At 42.7% G+C, this 23,676-nt stretch overlaps 1 protein-coding gene across 3 annotated transcripts; it reads left to right on the top strand.

Annotated features, from left to right (window-relative positions):
• On the top strand, positions 1–23,655 carry zbtb7b (zinc finger and BTB domain containing 7B). 3 transcript variants are annotated; one of them, XM_037073430.1, is made up of 4 exons: positions 1–411; positions 2,998–3,104; positions 19,265–20,340; positions 20,474–23,655. In XM_037073430.1, exons 3-4 carry the CDS (start codon positions 19,271–19,273, stop codon positions 21,102–21,104), a joined length of 1,701 nt encoding a protein of 566 aa, XP_036929325.1. In that variant the 5' UTR covers positions 1–411; positions 2,998–3,104; positions 19,265–19,270; the 3' UTR covers positions 21,105–23,655. The 3 variants fall into 3 exon arrangements, 2 of the variants coding, with proteins under 2 accessions (XP_036929325.1, XP_036929323.1); XM_037073428.1 differs by having other exon boundaries at positions 11–430; XR_005070557.1 differs by lacking the exons at positions 19,265–20,340; positions 20,474–23,655 and adding an exon at positions 4,936–7,134 and having other exon boundaries at positions 19–430.
• Positions 23,656–23,676: the final 21 nt, after the last annotated feature.

Raw genomic sequence — 23,676 nt, forward strand, 5'->3', positions numbered from 1 at the left:
CGGCGGTCTCTTCTCCAGCCCTGCCAGAGCCAATCCGCGACTGGGTGTAAGTAGGGCAAGCCGCTTCCTGGTTCTCAGAAAGAAGGAGCAGGGAGTCAGAGTGGGCCGGCGGAGGCAGCAGCGCACAGGGGGGTCAGAGCAGCGCAGAGAGCCCGCGGTCTGCACAGAGAGGACAGGACGGGAGAGGAGAGAGGACGACCCGGAGAAAAAAACCTCCAGGAAGGTCGAGCTTGACAGGACGGCAGCGGTGGTGCGACCCCCTGGAGGACAAGAAAAGACACGAGCAGGGAGGATAGAAAAGAAAAAAGAAAAAAAAAAGAACAAGAAGTAGAAGAAGAAGTCGGCAGGGTGGGACGGAATAATCCAGGAAGTGTGGAGGCCGGTCAGGTGGGAGGCGACGAGTCTGAACAGGTGACACACCGGCACTCAGGTAACCTGCTTCACCGCACTCTCGTGCGTTTCACCGAAAACTATAACACACCTGTAGGTTCAATGTGCTTTAGGCGACACGTCTGTTTGTGCCATGACAGCACCGGCTTGTCTCAACCTATAGTCTCCCTCCTCCTCCTCCTCCTCCGCCCTCCCTCTACGGTTCTGATCGGGGTCACAGGAGGACAATCCACGTCACGGGTATTCGGTAACTCCCGTCGACATGTAGTCCTTACTTGAACGCTTTAGTCGTACCCTTTTATTTTCACTTTAAAGAAATGTGCGACTCAGGTGCCGCAGCCGCCGTTCCGATCTGTGCGTCTTTGCGCGGCCGCCAGGTGAGACGGAGGCGGAGAGGCAGGAGGGAGGCAGCGGGGTCGGCGGGTACATTTCTGGACACTCGGCTGCTAATTATAGCCGAGAACACCGGCTGACATCCAAAACCCAACCTGCTCTCACGCACATCACCTGCCTCTGCGCTGCTCGTGGGCACGCAGAGGAGCGGTGTCGGATCCGATCCCCCCCTTCAGTGGTCTGTTAGTCATCATTATCACCATCATCATCCTCTCCATGGCGCACCCAGTGTTTTATGTTAATCCCATCACTCCCCTGTGTTACAATAGGATGTGCTCAGGCTGTAATGTTAGGTTCAGGCTGCTGCCTACCTCATGGGTGGGGAGGGCTGTCATGCCAGTGGGCTTTTGTGTCTGTATGTTTGTGTGTGTGTCATTAGATGTGTTGCTGACTCGCCCCTCTGACAGACCGGCCTAACTAGCTCAACTGGCTTGGGTTTGGTTTCCCTGTCTTGGGCACAGCCTGTTTGGTTAAATCTTTAGCCGTCCATGTAGGCAGTTAATGCCTTGTGCCCTCCAGGCTCAGGTGTTGTTGCAGATTTTCTTCTTGGCTCACCTGTCTGTTCTCTCGAGGGGCCGACACACCGTCTACAGGCCTCTGTCTGCGAGGGGAGGGAAAGTTTGGGGAGAGCCTTTTTATTTTGTTTTCTTCTGTGTCGTCATGTGAGTGGACGTTTTTCTAACGCCGGCTCCCCGCACACATGGAAGAGCCATCAGGGTTTTGAAATAAATTCTTAGTGCCAGCTCTGTTTGCTTTGACTTTGTCTGCAACATAATTGGACATCTGTGCTTCATCCGTCGTTCCTGCCGTCCTGATGTGACCTGCAGCCTGCACTGCTCTCTGCAGGCCCTCCTCTCGTAGCTCATATTTGTGTTTTTCTCCCTGACACTTTATATATTTGAGTTTGCAGTCCAGGCTGACGTTGATTCAGTGATAAGTTGTCAACTATTCTGATAATCGATTAATCATTTTGAGTCATTTCTACCCTTAGCGAGGAGGATGTGTTTTCACTGATGTCTGTTTTGTGGTTGGCCGGTTGGTTGTCAGCACGATTACTCAAAAAGTACTTAACGGATTTCCACAAAACTTTGGTGGAGGATGTGTCTCAGCCCCAGACGACATTTTCATCAATTTCTCAGGGGCTAATGGATGGATCTCAATGTAAAAAAACAGCCATATTTAGGTGTCTGATATCATGAGTGATTACAGTTTGATTCGGATCCAAATTAAAATTGCGATCTAGCTGATTTAAATGTGTTTCATTTTATATTGGATTAGGCTTGATTGAATTAAAGGGGACTTGGCGGAGTTATGCACTCAAGTCACAAAAACGAAAATGTTCAAATTCCCTGATTTCAGCCTGTAAAATATCTTCTGGTTTCTTTACTCCTTCATGACTGTGAACTAAATATTTTTGGGTTGTGGACAAAACAATACAATTGAGGATGTCTTCTTGGCCCTCGGGGAAAGGTGAACAACGTTTTTCACCATTTTTCGGACATTTTATAAACCAAACAATTGATCGATTGATCGAGAAAATGGTTGACAGATGAATCACTTATTAAGATAATCATTAGTTTTAGCCTTAGTTCAGACACACTCCCCCCCATGACCCATCATCAGCTGCTGAAATCATCAAAATGCCATCACTTCTGTACAATAGAGTATGTGGTGTTAATCACATGCATCTCAGACGTCTGTGTGTGTGTGTGTGTGTGTGTGTGTGTGTGTGTGTGTGTGTGTGTGTGTGTGTGTGTGTGTGTGTGTGTGTGTGTGTGTGTGTGTGTGTGTGTGTGTGTGTGTGTGTGTGTGCGTGCGTGCGTGCGTGCGTGTGGGCTTTCCCAACCATCACTGACTGTTGGAGAACTTCTTTTCCGAAGAAGTCAAAGTAGGAAGCGGTCGGTTTCTGTCTTTCTTTTATAAGAACGCCCCCCACTCCACCCCGAATCACATCTGCTGCATCATGTGATGGCCCGTGGGTGTGTGTGATTATCCACAAGCTCTAACCTCTTTCACACAAGAAAAGACGACGTGTGCCTCAATTAGTCATCACTTTGTTTTTCATTTACTTAATATCAGCTCATCATGTCCCCCCATCTTTGGTCCCATGCTTGGTGAATGTCTGACTCAGAGCCCGCCCTCCCTTTGGGATGAACAATGCTCAAATTAAACCAGGTTATTTTTTCACAGTTCTGTTCCTCTGTTTTCCCTCAGGTGTATGACCTCTGCTGACCTCTGAGCAAGGAAACCAAAGAGGAGAGAGACGAGCGGGAGGCAGAAAGAAGCAGGCAGCCATCTTCTCCTGGGTTTATGGACTGGAGGTAAGAATCACACTGTATGTTCAACCCTAAATCCCAACATCGGCCCCTCTCTCTTTCAGTGGAACAAAGATAATCTGAAGGGTTCATTATCCTCCTAATGAGGTTACTGGCACTAAGTGATGTTGTAATACATGTCAAGGCAAAGCTGCTCAAAGGTGGAGCAAGATGAGGACGTGATTAACTGTACAAATGGAGACGGTGGTAGACACTTTCAGACACACTTTGTGACTTTCACAATCATATATGGTATTGCAAGTGGTTGAACATGAGAGTAGTCGTGTGAAGAATGCTGTAAGACTTTGTGAGAGAAAAGTTCAAACCCTGCCTGTAGTACTCGGTCGCTTCTGCAGCCAGCCAGTCACTGCATGAAGATAAAGTGGGCATCAGTGTGTCCATTTGGGAAAGCTGCAGGCAGGTATTGCAGACTGTTTTGTCAGTTGAATAGTTTTTAAGTCATTTTGAATGCAAAAATGTCAAATTCAAACATTTTCTGGTTCTAAGTAATAAACCTGCCTTTCTTGTCATTTATGATAGTAAATGAAGAGTCTTTGGGTTTTGAACAAGCAGTATGAAGACATCATTTTTTGATGATGAGCATTTTTCACAATCTTTTGACATTTTATACATCAAATGATTAATTGTGAAAGTAACAGGCAGATTTAAGTTACTAGTGGTGTAACGGCACACACAAGTCATGGTTCGGTACGTACCTCGTTATGGGGGTCACGGTTCAGTATGGGTTTGGTACAACGTGAAAAAAAATGTAAACATGTAAAATACAAGCTTTTTTTCATTTATTTTGAACAGATATCAATTGACTGCAAAATAAAAAAAAAACATCTCCTGTTTAAAAAAAAAAAAAAGAAATAGAATGAAACATAAAACAAATGTATTAGGAGGGTTCTCATTCTGTTAGTACAGAGGCACTTCTTGCCAACTGGCAACTTTGGTAACATCATTATAAGAAACATTTTCAATGTTGTATTGCCAACAGCTTGTGCAGTAGATGGCTCATGCTCCACCACTGCTCGTGGACGCTGACTGGCTGATGTGTGCATGGGATGGGACACTGTAGCGTTGCTCAAGCACCTTTGATAAATACTTGAAGCTGGGGTCCTCTGCTAAGGCATGAGGGCACATAGATGTTGATATGTATAAGCAAATTGCTTCTGTGATGTTGTTGGCTCTGTCAGTGTTAATCTCTAGAAGTGGCTTAAAAGCAGCAGTGATAAGTGTACCAAAGACATTTTTTCCCTCGCACCAGTGACGGATATGTTGGGGTGATACCGTCTTATGCGGGTTAGCATGTTTGAGGTGGTACTGTTTGAGGTACTGGGAAGCCAAAGTGCTCCTTAACAGCTGATTTAAATGAAGCCGGCAGCTCCTCCAACTCCACACTTTCCATCACTTTTCTTTTTCGTCCTTTTTTGTAACTACTTCTTCTTCTTCTGTAATGACTGTTTCTGGCAGCCTTTAGGCTCATTACCGCCCCCTGAAGTAAAGAGAGGACTCGACTTTTTTTTTTAAACTCACTCAGACATATTCATCATATGACTGCGTGCACCGAACCGTAATGCCCGTACCGTGACAGCTTGGGACAAATACAAATACCATTACACCCCTAGTGTTTACAGGTCTTGAGGAGTACTGCAGCATACGAGAAAAAGTAGTATAAAGCCTTTTGCTACATTGCATTTTTGGTAATGTAGGCGCCAGATCTTGAAAAACAATCCATTGATCTAGCACTGCACTCTTATAACACTATCTGACTTAAGTGAGAGAACTGTGACAGATATTGCCTTTTTATTCCACACTTTCTTCTTCCTTTCAGAGACCTGGTGTAATCATTACCCACAACGCAACTCAGCCACTGAGTGACATCACTGGAGGCAGTTTATCAGATTACATGGAGCTCCCTCTGGAGTCACAAAAGACTTTATACTACTTTTTCGCAAATGCCATAGTACATCCCAAGACCTGTAAACAAGCTTTAATGTATATTTTTGGTGGAGTTTCCCTTTAATCAGTAATGGAAATACTTGTCAGTTGCAGCCACAGTTTAAATCATACTGATGTCTTAAAGATACCTTTGGGAAACCAAGACCAAGCTCCATTCAAACAAGCATATACAGTGTAACGGTACTGAGATAATTGGTCACAAAATGTTTTTTTAATCTTCAAAAGTACTTGCTCGTTATTGTTAAAGTTCTGTGTAGATCTTATATTAATAAGCACCCTCTGCAGGCATGGAGATAAATCAGGAGTCTGTGTAAAAGCTGAAACCATTAACTTGTTGCTGTTGGCTTGCAGTAAAAGTAAAAAAGAGATGATGTCACTGGTGTTTTCATCCTGAAAACCCAACAGCATTTAGCATAAAGAGCTGTTTTCTGATCAAACTAAATGCATAGATGAATTAAAAAAAACAACACGACAAATTTCAGCTTTAAAACAAACCTGCCTTCATCCCCTCAAGCTGCACACACACACGATTACGAATGAACATATATTAAATCAGTTCTTCAGTGATCGAGAACAGACTGAGATCACTTGAGGTTGCTGACTTCAGCCCACCCTGTGTCTGAGTAACACTGATGAGCTACTGGATTAACCTAGGAAAGAGCCTGACTAATTCCCCTGAAGCGAATCACCCAGAACCACCACATCTCTCTCCTCTGTCACAGTTTACACCACAGCCGGACTTTGTTTTTGTTTTGTTTGTTTTTTTCATGGGACAGCCATAGCAAGATTATGACCTGAATAAAGTGGTCAAGCAATTAAATATTTTATAAGCAACCTGGAAGTTAACTCCCCTGTAGTTTGTTGGCTGCCAACGCTCAATAACTGCATGACAGCTTTTAAAGATCACTTGGGAATGAAGCCAAAAATAAACTCTTGTTTTTAAAACAGGCTTGTGATATTTATAGGTTTTTGGTACATGATAACGACAGAGCAGTGCTGCTTCTGAGAAGCTTTAAAGCCTTGTTGATGTTCCTGTAATGGCAAGCAAAACTTAACTGTCTAGCTGAGGACACATTTCTCCAATGCCAGCAACATCATGAGCCTGCAATTTAAATACAACTGAAAGAAATATGTATTTGTAAATCTGTGGTTGATATTATGCAGTCTATTTGGACTAACCCAAAGCCTGATTCCTGTGACTCATAATGAACTATATTTTGGAACATCACAGCCTAAAATAACAAATACCACTTCTTTTTTTTTTTTTTAAACCTCACAGCTAATTACTAAACAATATTATTGTAGTATCTCTTATGTACATTGACATATTTTAAGTAGAGCCCAACTGATAATGGATTTTTGGAGCTGATAACAGTTTTGGGGAGTAAAACATATTCTGATCAGGATGTATTGGCCAATATTCTTATTTACTCAGAATCTATACATACATAAACAAAATGTATTACAATATTCCCTCCAGAACTCCAGGATGCGACTATTTTGGTCGCACATGAGCACCTCATAATCAGGTCAGATTTAAAAAAAAATAAATTTGCCTATAAAAATGTTCTAAACAAACACCACATGGGTGTGTAGAACGTTGACTTTGAACAAATGTTTTCCTGTTGACAATCATTTACATAATTTGTTGAGGAATTAAATTAAAACGTGTCCCTGTATGCACACAACACGTATGAAAAGATATGTACGTAATGGAGGCAGGATATGTTACAGCTTAACAATAAACTTTATTTTCCAAAATGGCAGAGGGGAGCTGAAACTCCCCAGGTAGTAATAATTTATAAGTTACCCCTAGCATTTTTTTCCCACAATATAATCATATATGGGACAATACGTATATATAATATGTATCACATATGGGACAATATGTATATAGATGACCCTTAACCCAGCATTTGGGCTGTTCCTCAACAGAGGGATCCCGTGACTCAAAAAATTAAATGTACGTTCAGGTTTAGGAGTTCAAACTAGACAACACAGCAGACGACAACAACAAATCAAACAACGCATATATATTTTTAATATTACTTTCTTCGAATTTTCATCAATTTATTGAGAGAGCTGTCTTTTTTAAAATAAAAATCTAACACAACCCGTTCTAAAGAACGTCTAGATCACTGAAGACTTTACATTGACTGGACAAACCCGATTAGAATTTATGTACAGAGGTCTAAAGCATAGAGATAAATGTAATGCTGATATGTTAATTAAAACATTACAATTTCAGCGGTACAACAAGTAGAAACTTGCATTTGTCCCCTTCCTGATTACTGCTGATCGTCGTTCGAGGCAAATTCCTGCTAAACTCTATTCTGAAAACACAAATTATATAAATGATAGAGTGTCATGTTCGAGCATGACAGCGGATTATACGTTACATGTAGTTATTAACACTTCATTTGAGTCGAGTGTGAGTTTTTCTGTAAATTCAGTTTGTGTTTGTGTGATAGGCAAGTTGGTGTGACAGATCATGTGACATTGGTTTTGACTGGGGTATGACTGGTGACAACCATGTGTCCATGAACTGGTGGGTGAGGGGAAGTGAACTTGAGTGGTCTGTCAGGCGAGAAAAACTCGCACGCACACACATCGCATGCATAAAGACACACAAACACACACACGTATATACAATTCATGCACACAGTTCCAGGAAATGCTTTAATTAGGACATGTAAGCCCATATAAATTCCCCCTTTTTAGCAACGGGTCTTTCAGTTTCATGCAAACCAGCCGAGTGGGAGGAAGGTGGGGGAGAGACACAACAGGGGAGGGAGGATGGGAGATGACAGACGTGAAGGCTTCTCACTACTGGCCCTAATATTTGAAGGTGTCACAGTTTTTTTCTCAGGACTTCAACGTGCTGAAGAAACAACTAACACTAATCTAACTGATCGCACAATTCCCTGCTCTCGTATTGAATTTAGTTCATGCGAAGTAGAGTAGAAACTGCACTCGTGCAGTCAGACTGGTTTATCATCCAGTGCAAGAAAAGAGAATTGGCTTCTCAAGAAAAATATTTTTCAGTCGATATTTTCATTGGGTCATGGCAATTATTTCCTTGCTGGAACTTATTGGTTTCATGAATGGAAGTCCCCTTCATTTAAAATGTAATTCATTCATTTATAACACACTCGTACCATGACTGTGTCCCCCTGACCTCTGCAAAATGTGACATTTTTTACCATGTATGGCAGATGCTTCCCCACACTGAAGCAATAATCACACAGGGGTGACTACACGGTGTCCGTAATCCAGTCTGCTGCTACCACAGTTGAGTCTTGCCCCCACTCGATCTGTTTCAATAGAGGAAGTTCTCTATCTGCCATTTCCTCTTTTCAGTCATGAGTTTCTGTAGCATTTGACAGCCCTCCCTCGCTCTCGACCACCAGCCTCGCGGCCCACGCCGCCCAGCGTTAACCAATCGGCAGGTGGCCATGACTCTTCTTCTTGTAAAGAGTCAGAAGACGGAGAAAAAAAACAGCTTGAGAAAAGGAGTGATCATGATTCAGCTCTTCTAGTAACAGTGCAATTGTTTCTGTGCACATTGAGCGGGCGGTTATCATAAATAGGTACAGTGAGACAACACTTCAGGGAAAGTGAGAATAAACACCCAAACATGAGCAGGCGAAGGGAGTCATTGTTGAAACTGACCCCTTTCATGTGAGATGTTCAGAGGGGAACTCCAGCTGCAAATGGAGGCTTTTATTCCAAAAACACTTGCATACCCATCCCTTTTGGAAAAACTATATTCACTTTATATTTTGTTAATATTTGAAAAACAAACATTGTTATTGTTTCAGAAAGGAAATACGATGCATCAGATTCTGCTCTCCCTTGAGAAATGCTCCCCAAACATCCACACGGTGAAAGAGAAAATCATGATTCTGCTCTGAGACGTCCATCATGGGAAGCTCTCAGTTAGTTTAACCTTGTGTCAGTCTGTCGTTGTTTTGGCGCTCGCACAGCTGTCTGGCTCGCAGCAGAGGGTGTTGCACTTGTCAGCTGGACCGCAACACTAGTTGTTGCCCAGAGGTTATTCTTAAATTCTGATATAATTCATGGATAGTTACAGTAAATCAAACAGTCTCCTCCCCTGCCTGTGTTGATACCATGCTGTTAAGCCGAATTGTCAGGAAGGTGACACATCTTTCACTCCTCTAATTGTCCTTTTCTCTGAATATTTTCTTTCTTCTCTTTGTCTTCTTGTTTAATCTCTCTCATAGTTTGTGCCTGATTTCAGTGTCAGGATGTTTTCCATTTATCTCTGCATCTGCTCTAGTGGTCGACCATCTTGACTGAGCACAGGAAGAGGAAACTGATCAGGATCAGTTAGTTTTGCGACATTTTTCTCACTGTGTTTTTGTGTGTGTGTGTGTGTGTGTGTGTCCAGTGCTTTTGCAATGTCTTCCTCTTAAATTAGAGGTCAGTTGTGTGGGAGAGCAGCAGCTGTTGAGACCCTCCCAGTGATGTGGCAACTTAACTTAATGTAAGCCACACAACCATGTGCACAATATTAAGTGTTCTTATCAACAGATGCTTCGTCCCGAAACTGATTATGTTGTTTTATGCAGCCTGTAGGGCTGCACGATTTATCATAATATTATTGAAATCCTAATAAGTGCAATATCCAAATTGCCAAAACTGCATGTTATTTTTTATGTTTTTACAATAGCGGTCAAATGTGTGACAGAACAGCATCGTAGTGAAGTACTGTATTGCTGCAGAGATGCCCTGGTCAACAAATCTTGTTCTCCAGATGTCAGAGAACCTGTCGGTGGCGGCTTCCATGGAACAATATCCCAAGCGGCGAACAATTAGTGATGCGGTCACCCAGTAGTGGTTAGTTGGCCAGAGGGAGTAGGTGGTTTGCACGCGGCATAACCTTACTGTTAAGGCTAATGGCCGAACTAACAGTTAACAGTACTCAATGAAATGTCTCTCTTTCATGCGGCGGTGTTATAGAGGCGTGGCAAAGCTGCCAACGACAACTGACCTATGTCACACAGGTGTCACTGGATCTCTGGGAAGAAGTGATGTCTAACATACACCTGTAATTGCTGCTTATGCAAACTTCATAGTACAATACTTTCCTATTTTGTGATGCCAAATTGATAATTTCCAATAATTGCGAATCACATTGCATATCATAATATCTTTCAAAATAATCAGTCGGATTTTTTTGTTGTTGATGTTGTTTCATGTACAATATCGTGCCCGAGCATTCTACCTCACATTTTGTCTTTGTTGAAAACAATAAATCATTCCTCCATTTTAAATAGTTGTATTAAATATGAAGAGCGTTTGATTTATTCTACAGCTGCAGTCGTGTGTTCCTGTGTGAGACTGTTGTGTATACAAATACATAAATAGTGACATTCTAAGTTTCAGAAAGGGATTTTAAGTAATCACAAATCTTTTGAATAAGCTTTAGTTATATTGCTATGTTTTCCAAGATAGAAGCACAAATGTGTATATTTTGTGGAAAAAAAAATTGAGACCATGTTTAAAAAAAAAAAAGATTTGTCATAGTTTATGGGTGTGAGTACATTTATATATATATTTTTTATGAATTTTTATGTATTACCAGACACATTTTATTGATTTTTCGAAAATATTCATAATATGCAAAATGCTGTTCATGTGCGAACGTACCATTGTGTATTCCTTTTAATAAATCATGAAAAATACAAATGTAGTTAGTTTGTAGTCTTTGCTTTGTAACTACTAATTATTTTATTCATATATATAGGGTTAGTGTTTTTTTTTCTTTTTTTCTTTTTTCTTTTTACAATATTTAAATACTGTTTTTGGTGTTCACTGTCTATGAAACAAAGAGACAAATGTGCCTCCAAACCTATAAATTAAATAATAGTAAGTGTTTTTAAAATGCACATGGTATGTCACTGTTTTTGGTTTCTTAACACAGATTTCGAAGGAATCTGAAATTGGCCTCGACGGAAAGTCTGACTGAAAAGTGACTTTCATGATGCAAATGAACATTTCTGCTGCACAGTGGTCCCGATTCACTCAGCATGTGTATGTAGAACGGATCCATTTTGTTTACTCTCAGTATAAAACAGAAAAAGTACGATTTCGACCCGAGTCACAGCGCCGGATGCTCTACTTCGCGTTAAACCCCCTGCACGGTTCGACTGCTTGTACGGATCATCTTGTTCAAACACCCCCGCTGGATTACAGTTGATAAATTACTGTATGTTTGACTGTAATGACACTTTTTCACCCTTTCGTTGTTTTCGTTATGGTTTTTCACATGCGGTGTTGCACCCTGAGAGGAAACGTTCCTCAAACTTCATCAACTCTAATTAGCTCATCAGGCACAAAGACGTCACTAAAACCGCACACACTACAATAAAGTTTCTCTCCTGCTCTTGCATATTAATTGAAGCAGCAAGCGGTACGTGAGTCGCCCACACACCTTGACGCTCTGGAGTTCACACACACGGTTGTGGAGTGGTTTGGGGACTGAGAAACTGCTGACCAGATAAAGAGCGCACACAGAGGGTGAATAAAGTGTGAAACCACTCTGTCAGCATGCCGACTCTCTCACATCTGTGTGTGTTCTCCATCTTCAGGCAAAACTCCCTTTTGGTGATGCTAATGATAGAGGTGGCTGCTACCACATCTCTTCCCTCAGACATCTGCACACACACCCACACACACACACACACCTGCAAGGACTCTCTTGCTACTTCCTGTGGCTGCGTGCATGTGTTCACCTCTTGCTCGAGCGCTCTGTTTATCTCCTAGCCGTCGCTGCTCCTCTCCCTTCTCTTCTTGTCTCCCCCTTCCTCTCCCCTTGTAACTTAACTCTCTCGACTCTTGTTTCATGTCTCCTCGCTAACACAGATTGTTCGAGGCCGGGACTAGATTTTCCTGTCTTAACCTCCCCTCTCTCTCTCTCTCTCTCTCTCTCTCTCTCCCCTGAGCTTTATCTTTCAGAGTATCTCGACACCCACTCCCCCCTTCCCTCACACTCATGTGTTTCTCCTCCTCCGTACCCTCCTTTTTGTCTTGTGTGATTTCTAAGAACATGTGTGATTTTAGAAAACATACCTCCCTCATGTTCCTTTTGTTGTCTCTTCTCAAATCTCGTGCCGTTTTCCTCTTTCCAACCTCAGATTGATTTCTCTTCCTGCTCCTGTTGCTCCCTCCTCTCTTTAACAGTGGCAGAAATGTTGTACATTAAACTCATTTTAGAGAAAGTAAAGCTCTTGAAATACACAGACCTTTTTCCTTTTTTTTTCATTTTTGGTTTCAGAGTGGTTGGACTCAAAAAGCTGTTACAAAAGAATTACAAAAGTGTCATAGACTCACTTGAAAAAGTTAAAACATGGAGCCTAGTGAGCAACACTGACAGGAAGTTCTTAAGTTTGCATAACTTTAGTTAGCTGCATGTACACTAGCAAATTATTCCAATATATCGTACTGCAATAAAAATGCATCACAAATTTAGGGCATAAATTCTGTCAATTCATTTCCTCAAAGGCTAAATTACCGTTAAATAAAATTGTTCTCTGCTGTCGTTTAAAGTGGCATTATGTAGTTTCTCAGAAGGAATTCAAACTGAATCATAATATTTATAATATTAATGAGGTAATAATACAAACTCAGAACTATAGATTTTTTTTTTCCATAACTGAATAAAGAAGCTGTTATCAGAGGAAAACAAAAGGTCCCAGAACACTGTTGAAGCTAGAAAGCTGGCAGGGTCGTCCTGTAAGGTCAGTTTATTTATTCAGTCTATTTAGTTTGTTTAGGCATAAATAAAAAAATCAGTCAATAAGGCTCTTTCTCTTATGTTAAAAGTGTCTTCCCCAAAACTACATAGTGCACCTTTAGTTTGAGTAAAATGACAACCTGTTCTTTCAAATTCCCTTGTGAGCACATATCCTCTAAAAAGCTGTCCCCCAAATATTCTTGAGCACAATTCTGAGGCGGTTTATTTAAAAATGATTGGGATATTTGACATCGATGACGCCTGTCTTGCCTGTTTACATAAAAGGGGTACTTTTTTTTTTATATACATTAACTTTGGGTTAGAAGGTGATGGATGTTGCAGGGCAGAGCCTATATGTACACCCAAATGTCTTGTCCCATGTGCTGATAAGCTGATAATCCTCCAGCAGATTCACATTGGTGTTCAGGTCTCGCATGCAAACTGGCTGCTGTTATAGCTCTCACAGTGGAGTGTTTGTGGTGTGGTAGGGCGAGGGGATAAGGGCCTCTGCTCTGCCAGCCAAATGAATAATGTAATGTGTTCGAAGACCACAATGTGCGCATGCGTCCACACACACAGACACAGAGACACACGCACACTCACGCACACACACACACACACACACACACACACACACACACACACACACACACACACACACACACACACACACACACACACACACACACCATAATGCCCCAGTTACAGTAAGGACTGAGGAGGGCTTGGCTGCAGTGTCTTGCTTGAATAAAAGACAGAACAAACTTCTGCTGAGTAACGTCAGCTCACTGGACTTCTCTTTTTTTCATTGTTTTTTAAAGTAAATTCCTCCTTAAGTCCAGTCATGGCCGGGTACAATCGCTCTAATTATCTAGACCTCAAGTCTTGCCTTTGACAAATTCAAATGGTGATTCAAATTCTCCCTGTTTTTATATCTCCTGGTGGGATGCAAATGTTCAGTTGGGGCTCAGGATGGGTGGTGTTTTTATCTCCCGGCAGAGGTGGAGCTGTATTATTAGAAGTCCTGGCTGTGTTGCCAGTATTTCTGGGTGTATTTTGTTGCTTAAATGTTTAGCACTCAGATAGTCCTGAGAGAGTGCTCTGCTGGGCTGAGTGCAGCTTTGGTTTGGCAGACATGCATGCACTCTCATCTCTTCTCATCCCCCCCGTTTCCTCCTCCCCTACTCTTCCTCAGAGAAGGTGTCCCAGTACCACATGCTCCACTCGCTACCCCAAATAAGTGAGGTGCAAAGAGGGTGAAAACTTTTTTTTTGTCTTTCTTAACCCCCTTTTAAAATCTGTCACACAGAGAAGAGAAGTAGTGAGAGGAAGACGAGTGTGTGGAGGAGAAACGGTATGAGCCTTGAATCTTACTTTCCGTGTGTTTGGCCGCTTTGTTTTTCAGTTTTTTCTGGCGCAGTTGTAGTTCAGCATCAGGATTTGTTATATTGTGGCTGCATTAACCTCTCAAGAGCAGGGTTTTATCCGAATGAAAACAGAGAGATTATGTGTGTGTGACTGTGTTGGAGTGTGTGTGAATGTAGTGTTTCACTTGCTCCTTACTCGCGAGTGTTTCAGTTTATTTTGTTTTGCATTTGAGCTGCTGCAGTGCTTTAAAAACCCATACAGGCATTTCAACAACACATCTGGACATACAAAAAAATACTAAAATTGTTGAAAACTTTTGTCTTGTCTGCTTTTATAATTTAACCCGTCTACTCTTTCACATTTAGCTTTAATGTGCGACTTTGTTCAAGAACCATCCATATTCTTCCCCTTCACTTATTTAAGTACCGAAAGTACAGAGAACACAACACTTGCAACCAACCATACAAGCTCACATTAACCAACACACACCACACACACACACACACACACACACACACACACACACAAACGCACTTTGGAAAACATCTGACATCAGAATTTATAAAAGCATTTCTCCTTCTCCCTCTCAGCCACAGTTTTCTGTGAATAGTATAAAGTCATATTTTCCCCCTTAGCGCTGGAGCCTGATATAATTGAGGTGGACTGGGAAAACTTACAGCCTTTAACGGAAAATAAGACCCATAAAAATAATACCAACAGTTCTAGTTCCAGTCATCACACGCTCCGAGCGTGTGCAGAAGGATTTCACGATATAGACGACGGATTCTGCTTTTATACTGAAGAATAAATCTCTGTGTGCAGGTTCGGTCAATCCTGTCATTTTCCTGGCCTCCACACAGATTTTTCTTTTTTCTTCAGGAGTGACACACAGTCATTTTAGTGGACATAAATGGTGGATTTAAGTTTCCATTTCCTTTACACGCAAATGAATCCTCGGTGGGTTCCCTTCTAAACACATTTCACTTGATTTTTTTTCTCTTCTCCTCAGTTTCACGGTCAGATCGAAGTTGTAGCTTTAGGTTGACCACACTTGGCCCAGCAGTAAGATAAACACATGATTAAAAATGTCCAGGTGTTGTCAGTATTGTGTATTGTGAAAAATAAATCCTCGTTGTTAAGAGAGCGGAAGAGTGTGCACATAATGAAAGTGAGGGATGAGGAAACCGTAGAGTTGCAGAGGAGGTTGAATTCCTCCACCGTCGACAAAGGAGTGGGAGGTGAGAGCAAAAAAAAAACAAAGAAAGCGATAAGCGACTATTGTTGGAAGGATAACATCTGTAGCGTTAAATGCATTCAAAAATGACAAGAAGGCACTTTTTTTTGAGAGATAAATGACTTTTTCAGTGAGTGTTTTTCTTGTGGTTACGTGTTTTGGAAAGACTAACAGTGGTAATAAATGACACACCTAAAGGCAAACAGTGATATCAGTTATTTGACTGTAAGCTAGTGAACGCTAATTAACAGGAATAAACCTACAATGACAGTAATCATGCTTTTACGATAATGGTTTAACACGTGCTTGTGAGCCAACATCATTATTTTGTTTGCAAGACAAAGTGTGTTTGTGGTATCTGCCTGCGGGCTGTTTTAACATTAGTTACAATGTGTTGCAAGATTCAGCAACTTATGCAGACATGTCCTTGGTTAGCAGTAGAAAACAGAAACAAGGTGAAAAGGAAGGAGAAGGGGGGATATGATTAGTGTGTGTGTGTGTGTGTGTGTGTGTGTGTGTGTGTGTGTGTGTGCTTGAGAGCGGTTGTGCATGTCATGATGTGTCAGTATTAAGTGACTCACAGACAGACAGAAAATTGATGGGAATCATTGCAACTTCTCTGCAATCTTGCTATTTTCCGAACACGTCTGTGTTCTAAGGAATATGCCTAAAATAACAAGCTCGAACCACCAACCACCCATGATGCTTTTTTTTTTTTTCTCTCTCTCCCCTGTGCCGGAAATTTAACGTGCGTTGTTGTGTGCTCCTCCTAAAACCCCTTTGTGTCTCGCTTTTGCTGCACTGCTTTGCTCAAGATTTCTGTTTTTTGTGTGTTAGTGATTTTTCCGCATATTGATGGTTATTCAGGAACTGGGCAAAACATGGTTACTGTGCATTAAGAATTATAGGCAAAAATCCTGTTTCCCTGTGGATGTATTTAATCAATGATTGCTTTTGACGGTGATCCTTAAATATGACATTGAGGTTTGTTATCGTGTCGACTTACAATGAGACAAACTGTGCCCAAGCAAGGTCAAGGGATGCATTTACACTTTGTCCTACAAAGGCTTAGTTGGTGACTTTCCAGTGTGATTTCAAACTATGATGCTTATTATGTAGGGCCACACCTTAAGGTGAATCTACAGATTATTTTCTAGATCAAAGACAAAAGTGAAAAATGCCCTGAAGCAGACAGTGATGTCTTCAGAAGTCTATTTTCATCAAACCCAATATCCAAAACCAAAAGATAATTATTTTACAGTTGTGTTATTATGAAAAATGGCTTGAATGATTGATACATTATAAAATATAGTTGTTCTAGTGAGGTGGAAAGTTAAAGAAAATATGTTTATCTGTGTGTGTGTGTGTGTTTGCGTGCGTGCGTGCGTGCAAGGGACAAAGCCAACATGTGCCCCTCAACTTCCTCACTCGTCGTGTCAGCGACTACACATGCCGTCCTTGTTGCCTCAAGTTGAAGAGATAATGCCTCTGAAAATGCTTTTTGTTTTGAAAAATAGAAGTAACTATCTGTTATAGAGGCCTTGGTTTTATTTAATGACAAGCAATAAGTGGCTTTAAGCTTGCATAGCTGTCAAAAGAAGAGCTTTGTGCACCAGTTTGTCTTTGTGGTACAATGTAATATGGGTAAACTCTCATAATGTACCTACCTGAATGTTTGTTTTTGGGTGTAATATGACTCATAATGCCGATATGATTTCTTACATGATTGTTCAATTTTGACATTGGGTTGAATGAAAAAAAAAAGAAGGTGTTTCTGATGTGTTTTGGTTGAATGTGCCGGTTTCCTTCCTGCCAAACCAGTTCAATTAATGTGTGGTCTGAACTCTGAAGGCTGTTTGTTCTACATCATCAGCAGTCCTGCCGTAACCTTTGATACACTACACCCCGTCTACCTGCCGGCTTCTTTCTGAACGGGGAGAGGTCGACGAGGAGATCGTGTTTATCGGAAAGTGTTCGGAAAATGGGCCGTTGGGTTTTGGAGCGAGGGGGGCGCGTGGGCGACCATGGTGGGGGGGGAGGGGTATCTCTGAATCTGCCTTCGTCACTTGCACCCTCTTTTTGATACAACAGGAAGGAGAGTGAGCGTCAGAATGTGCGAAAGAGGTAGACATCCCCAAGGATGAATGCTTAACCCTGACTTCTGACGGCGAGAACAGACCTTTAAGTTACACATCTGAAGGGTAGAAGGAAGTCGGAAGAAAGAAAGTGGTTTTCAAAGCGAGAGAGAGAGAAGGAGAGACAGGGAGAAGAGTTGTAAAGAGCAAAAAGATGGATGCCATGAGACACACGCTGCCTCGCCTCCAGCTGACTGTGCCCATGCCAATGAAGATGGGGAAGGTAGGTTTAACGTTGGAGGCATCTTGGTACGTTTATCTGTTTGAAAAAGGCTGGCACGTTCTTGTGAAGAATTTAGTCCATCGGTTGTACTTTTACTTTTTATTTGCTGTTGAATGGGTGGAGTACATTTATACGTGTTTTAAATGGGCTGCCATTGAGATCGTCACATAACTGGTTAACTACAACAATGGTGGGTGGGGGGGGCCACAGACTGGCACGCAATGTGTGTATGTGTGTGTGTGTGTGTGTGCTCCTGTGTATTTAATAAGGTGTGTTTTGGAGCAGGTTAGTCAGGTGGATGCTGTGTCGTTGTGCAGAGCCCTCTGGGCACTGTGTGAACACTGTTATTGGATGGCTAGGGGGCTGCCAGTTGCTATGGGAGGGAGGTTGGGGGGGGGGGGATCTGGAGGGTGAGTTGTTTGTGGAAAGTCTGGTCTGCTCAGGTGTGTTCGAGATATTGTTGAGCAGGTATACTGTGGACAGGGTGAGGTGCGAGCTCTGGGAGCCAAAGAAGGGTGTTGTTGGGTCTTATTACCACAGACCTCGTTATGTCTCACAAAGGGAAATAAAGAAACTTGTTGGCCTTATGTGACTTGCATTGCAACATTTTACCTTTTAAACTCACTGGTAAAGATTAAAAAAGAGACAAAGAGAGGTCTTAAATAAATGAAATCTAGTAACCGGCTGTAACCTAAATGTTGCACATCAGGTTTTTGAGTGATGTACGTTTAATCCAGCCCTCATAAAGGTTGTCATTCTTCTCTTGGTGTTTTTTCCTTCCTCATTCTTTCATTGGTACTCCCCCCTTTCACCCACTCTAGTCTTGTCACTTCCTCTCCCTCACTTGCGTTTCTTTCTTCTCTCTCTCCTCCATTAGTCCGTCTTTCTTCTCCTGGTATTTTAATCAAACGGCTAATGCTATAAAGGTTTCACACGGGAATTAACCTACTGCCTCTCGTTACAGGACCTACAGCACATTGCATAATCCTGCATCCTTTCCGCGTCACCGTTATCGAACATTTGGTTTTATCCCTTGTGCTCTCCCTCTCTGTCTCCCCGCTCTAATGATTATTTCTTCGTCTCCTCGCTGTTGTATTTTGCCTCTCCTGCTGGCTCTGTCAGTCTTTTTGCATTCGTCCTCTGATGCCCCAACCCCCATCTCACTGGCCAAAATCGCTGCCTCCTGATTTAGTAATCTGGAGAGGGAGGGAGAGAGTACAGGGTGAAGGGAGGGTGAGGATAACTGGTTGTTGCTAAGCTTGGTTTAAATTGTTCCTCACGTGAAAGAAACTCCTTTTGTCAGTCACGTTATTGAACATTTATTTTTAGGTACATTCAATTGTACACAAGGCAAACGGTTATTCTTTCAGTGAAGCTGCCAAAATTCATAGGAAAATAATCTGATTTTAGTGACATTAAAGAACAATTCTGTCAGGTACGTATTTCAGTCTGTCCTCTGACCAGATTCTCCTCTTCATGCAGGTGGCAATGTCTCCAGGAGAGGACGGTCTGATTGGGATCCCCTTCCCGGAGCACAGCAATGAGCTCTTGTCCCACCTGAATGACCAGAGGAGGGCAGGGCTCCTCTGTGACCTCACTCTGACGTCCCGCGGGGCACGCTACCCGACCCACCGCTCAGTCATGGCTGCAGTCAGTCTCTACTTCCGCCAGCTGTTTGGGGCAGAGGAAGGGGGCGGCGAGGGTGGAGGAGGTTTCAGCGTGTGCCAGCTGGACTGCGTGGCACCGGATGCCCTTGATGCCCTGCTGGAGTTCGCCTACACTGCCACCCTGACCATCCCCAGCTCTGGGATGAGGGATGTGCTGAGAGGGGCTCAGCTTCTGGGTATTCAATGTGTGGCCGACGCATGCAGAGACATCCTGGGGGAGACAGCGGAGGCAGAGGGGGAGACAGCAGAGCAGCAGAGAGCCCAACACACAGCTGCTGAGAGGATTGCACAAGAAGAAAGCAGGATAATGAGAGGGTCCCGAAGAAAAACGGACAGAAAGAGGGTGAAAAAACTTGGATCGCATCACATCGACTCATCAGCTCTGAACCCCTCACCTGCTTCTCCTGTTTCGCACCCGTCACCTGCGTCCGACAGCTTCCGCTCCTTGCCGTCCACCCAGCCACCCAGCCCAGAAGCAGACGAGTTTCGCCACAAATCTGGGCAGAATGGAGATCCAAGAGCGATCAGAGAGCCAGGGAGAGGGACCACACCAAATGGAGGGCTCTACCACTGGCCCTCTGAGCGGCCCCGTATAGCCCTCCCACCTCCTGTTCCACCTTTGAATGACAAGCTGTCAGAGGAAGATGACATGGAAGGTTTTGGCGACGATGGTATCCTGATGGGAAGCACCTCCATACCTACCTCTGTAGCTGATCGAGGAGCGGTGGCATCAGCAGCAGGAGGTGGGAGGAAGAGGAAGTCTCAGACGCCCCAGCAGTGCCCTGTTTGTCAGAAGATCATCCATGGAGCGGGAAAACTGCCCCGACACATGAGGACGCACACTGGAGAGAAGCCCTTCCAGTGCTCTGCCTGTGGAGTCCGTTTCACTCGGTATGGAACCCTCCTAATATCTAATATGCACGAAACAAAATGGTTTGTATGTATTCTGAGTCTTTTAATAATGTTTTGCTCCTCTCTCTCTCTTCCCTTCCTACTTCTTCATTCCTCATCTTTTCTTGATTAGAAATGATAAGTTGAAGATCCACATGAGGAAACACACAGGCGAGCGACCCTACCCCTGCCCGCACTGCACTGCTCGGTTTCTCCACTCATACGACCTCAAAAACCACCTGTCCCTCCACAGTGGGGCGAGGCCCTTTGAGTGCCCCCTCTGCCACAAGGCCTTCGCCCGAGAGGACCATCTCCAGCGTCACCGCAAGGGACACAGCTGCCTGGAGCTGCGAACACGCCGGCCCCGACGTGGGCCCGAGCCCGGGGAGGATGGGAGAGGGGATGGCAGCATGAGGGAGCACTCCAACCATCTGGAGGCTCTGGCTTTACAGGCCCACTCCTCAGCGTTCCTCCCTCACCAGGTGCTAGATGGTGGGAGCGGGTCCGGCCCTCCACTGATGTTTCCAGGCGACATCGAGAGGGAGAGGGAGCGGTCTCTCGCCCTTCAGGCTTTGGCTCAGCTCGGGCCTCACAGGCTGGCCGGTTATCCTGAGCTCTTCCTGCGAGGTCTAGAGCTGCGAGGGAGCCGAGAGGCAGACGGAGAAGATCCAGGAGGAACCCACTCGCCGGCTTCACAGCGGGACCGATGGCCTGACGAAATGGAAGAGGAAGTTGGAGAAGAGGAAGCGGAGGAAGAGGAATAGTGAAGAGCATGTGTCCGTGTGAGTGTGTCTGTGTGAGTGTGTGTGTGTACATGTGTGTCTGTGTGGTAAAGCATCCACAAAAAAAAAATCTCACTCAGGTGGCTGGACTAATGACCTGCTGCTCCCATATAGAGAGCGCTTAAAAAGAAACAACTAAATGATTAAAAGAAAAAAATGGAAAACGGGTTTTCTGAGATATTTTAAATGTTTGTCTTCTTGCTTTTGGCTTTTGATTTAACTTGTCTTTCAACTTTTATTTCTCGTTTGTTGTTTATTTTTATGTGTTTCAGGTTTGAGCTGTTTGATTTGACTTTTCTAGCTGGAAGTATGTGTGTTGAGTGTGTGGTTAGCGGGATGCTTTTCACTATGCAAACTAAAATCCAGAGCTGCGACATTTAGGGATATTTGAAGATATATATTTTAGTTACAATATAAATGTATTGATTCAGGTGCAATTCAGAAGTCATATCACCTACATGACAAGAATGAATTTGTGTGGCCACTATCCTCTGGTGGTTATCAGTGGAAATGCAGTCTAATGAATCCAACTTTTTCTGTACATTGTAAGCAATAATGTTCTTTGTGTCTTTTCTTGTTTGTGGTAGAATCTTTTCTTTGATTTGGTGCTTAAACCAAAGATTTTAGTTGAACTGTTCTCTTAAATCCTAATTTAACAGGTGAGGTGAGGTGAGGAGAGGTGACTTGTAGCCAATGTTGGGTTTGTCGCGAAGATTCGTCCCAACTGTTTTGATAGCCATGAGAAAGAATCTGCTTCCATATTTGAGTGTTTCAGAGCCGTAGAGCTCTGTGTTAAATGCCTGACCAAAAGAGACAAAGTCTGGGTCAATGAGTTGATTGTGTTGAAGGGCAATTCTCCTTTTCCAGAAGGCTGTGGATTTCAGTCTTCCAATGCACTCGTTTTGAGTTCCTTGTTTGAAAAAAAAAAAGACAAAAATAGAAAAGGGGCATGTTATGGGGGGAGTGAATGAAATGACTTGCCCCTTTTTTCTGTACTTATTTATTTATTGTTATTTATTAAGACTCTTCTGCTGAAACTCTTTTGTGAGACCAAATCCAGGGTAGGGCACAGATCACAGTCTTGCAAAAAGCTGCATTGCGCTAAAGATTTTGGCTCAACGTCTCCATATACCTGAACGCCTTTTTAACAGGCTGCGTGTCTTCTTTTGGTGATTCTTCCTCGAATGCATTCTTTGCACATTTAACCCCGTCAGGTACTGCAATAATTACAGGCACATTCCATCCTCTGGGGTTGAGAGAAGGGAACAGAGCAAAGAAGAAGAAGTCAGGGGGTTTAAAACCTTCGGTGTAACCGGAACACAACATGACTTTGCTGTTTGACGTTTTTCAGCATGCTTCTCTGTTGTTAATTCCACATGTATAGTACTGTATCACGTGTTATTGCATGGCAGTTCTTATAGATCAGCCACCGCTGCGTCTAAAGGGGCCATTATCTTTTGAGTTAATCTATCTTCGACCAAAAACCTTTTTAGCTTTGCCACGCTTTACCTGGACCAGCGCATTAAGGCCTTTTGCAGCGTGTAATGCAATCATTAATGGCTTTAAGTGACAGCAGTTGTCTTTTTTATTTCAGATTCTCTTGAAACCCATGTAGTCAGGACCTGGTGTAGCAGTTGCGCTGGTCTGGCCTTGTGTGCACTATCCGCTCCTTGATGTTTAGTAAATCATTTTTTATTCCCAGTTTATTTGCACTATGATATTTGAGAGCTTCAAGCCTTTTTGTCTGACCTTTGATATCTAGTCCATTAACCCACTCAGTACGATTTAAGATTGTGATTGAAATACTTCTTAAAAGCCCACATACGTTGAATATTTTTCCTCCTGCTTAATGTACAGAGTTATATAGTTATTATAATATATATATATATATATATATATATATATATATATATATATATATATATATATATATATATATATATATATATATATATATATATATATATATATATATATATTGGGATGAAGTTGCCTTAGATTTTTTTTGTGCTGCAACTATTCTCAGGAAACCTTGAGCAATGCACTAAGTGATTATACAAAAAATAAAATGGGAAGAAATCGTTTGGTGCTCTGGGGTGATTGACACTCTTCATATAAGGTCAGTAGTTTCAAAATAAGAGATTTTGTAGATTGGCATAATTTGATGTTTGAAAAACCAAATTAATTAAACCTATTATAAGAGTAAGCTACTAGCCTTACAGAACCAGTCCTACTGGAATGGCAGTATGACAGTTGGTCCTGTTGATGAAGGGTGTTGGCGATCCCAGTCAGAGCTTTGTGAATGAATGAGGGTTAACTGATGCCAGCTGTGAAGTGTATGTTTCTATGTGAGCTGTTTGTTTTCTTGGCTTCGGTGAAGGGACACGGGGTCCGGTCTGAGCAGAGACCCCGCTATCAGGGATACATTTTTGTCTTTCAGTTTTTAGTGGAACCTTCTCAGAGATATGAATTCATTTTCCCATCATTTGTTTCAGTTAATGTAAAGAAAATAAATAAAGATATCTAAGCTTGCTGTTGGCTCTCTTACTGTTAC

The sequence above is a fragment of the Acanthopagrus latus genome, chromosome 17, assembly GCF_904848185.1.
Source record: "Acanthopagrus latus isolate v.2019 chromosome 17, fAcaLat1.1, whole genome shotgun sequence".
NCBI lineage: Eukaryota > Metazoa > Chordata > Actinopteri > Spariformes > Sparidae > Acanthopagrus > Acanthopagrus latus.

What these genes read in the sequence shown, in the direction of transcription:
- zbtb7b (XM_037073430.1), top strand. Translation starts at nt 19,271, where the DNA reads ATGTCTCCAGGAGAGGACGGTCTGATTGGGATCCCCTTCCCGGAGCAC. An exon ending in TGTGGAGTCCGTTTCACTCG is followed by an intron (nt 20,341 to 20,473) that starts GTATGGAACCCT and finishes TTTCTTGATTAG; the next exon opens with AAATGATAAGTTGAAGATCC.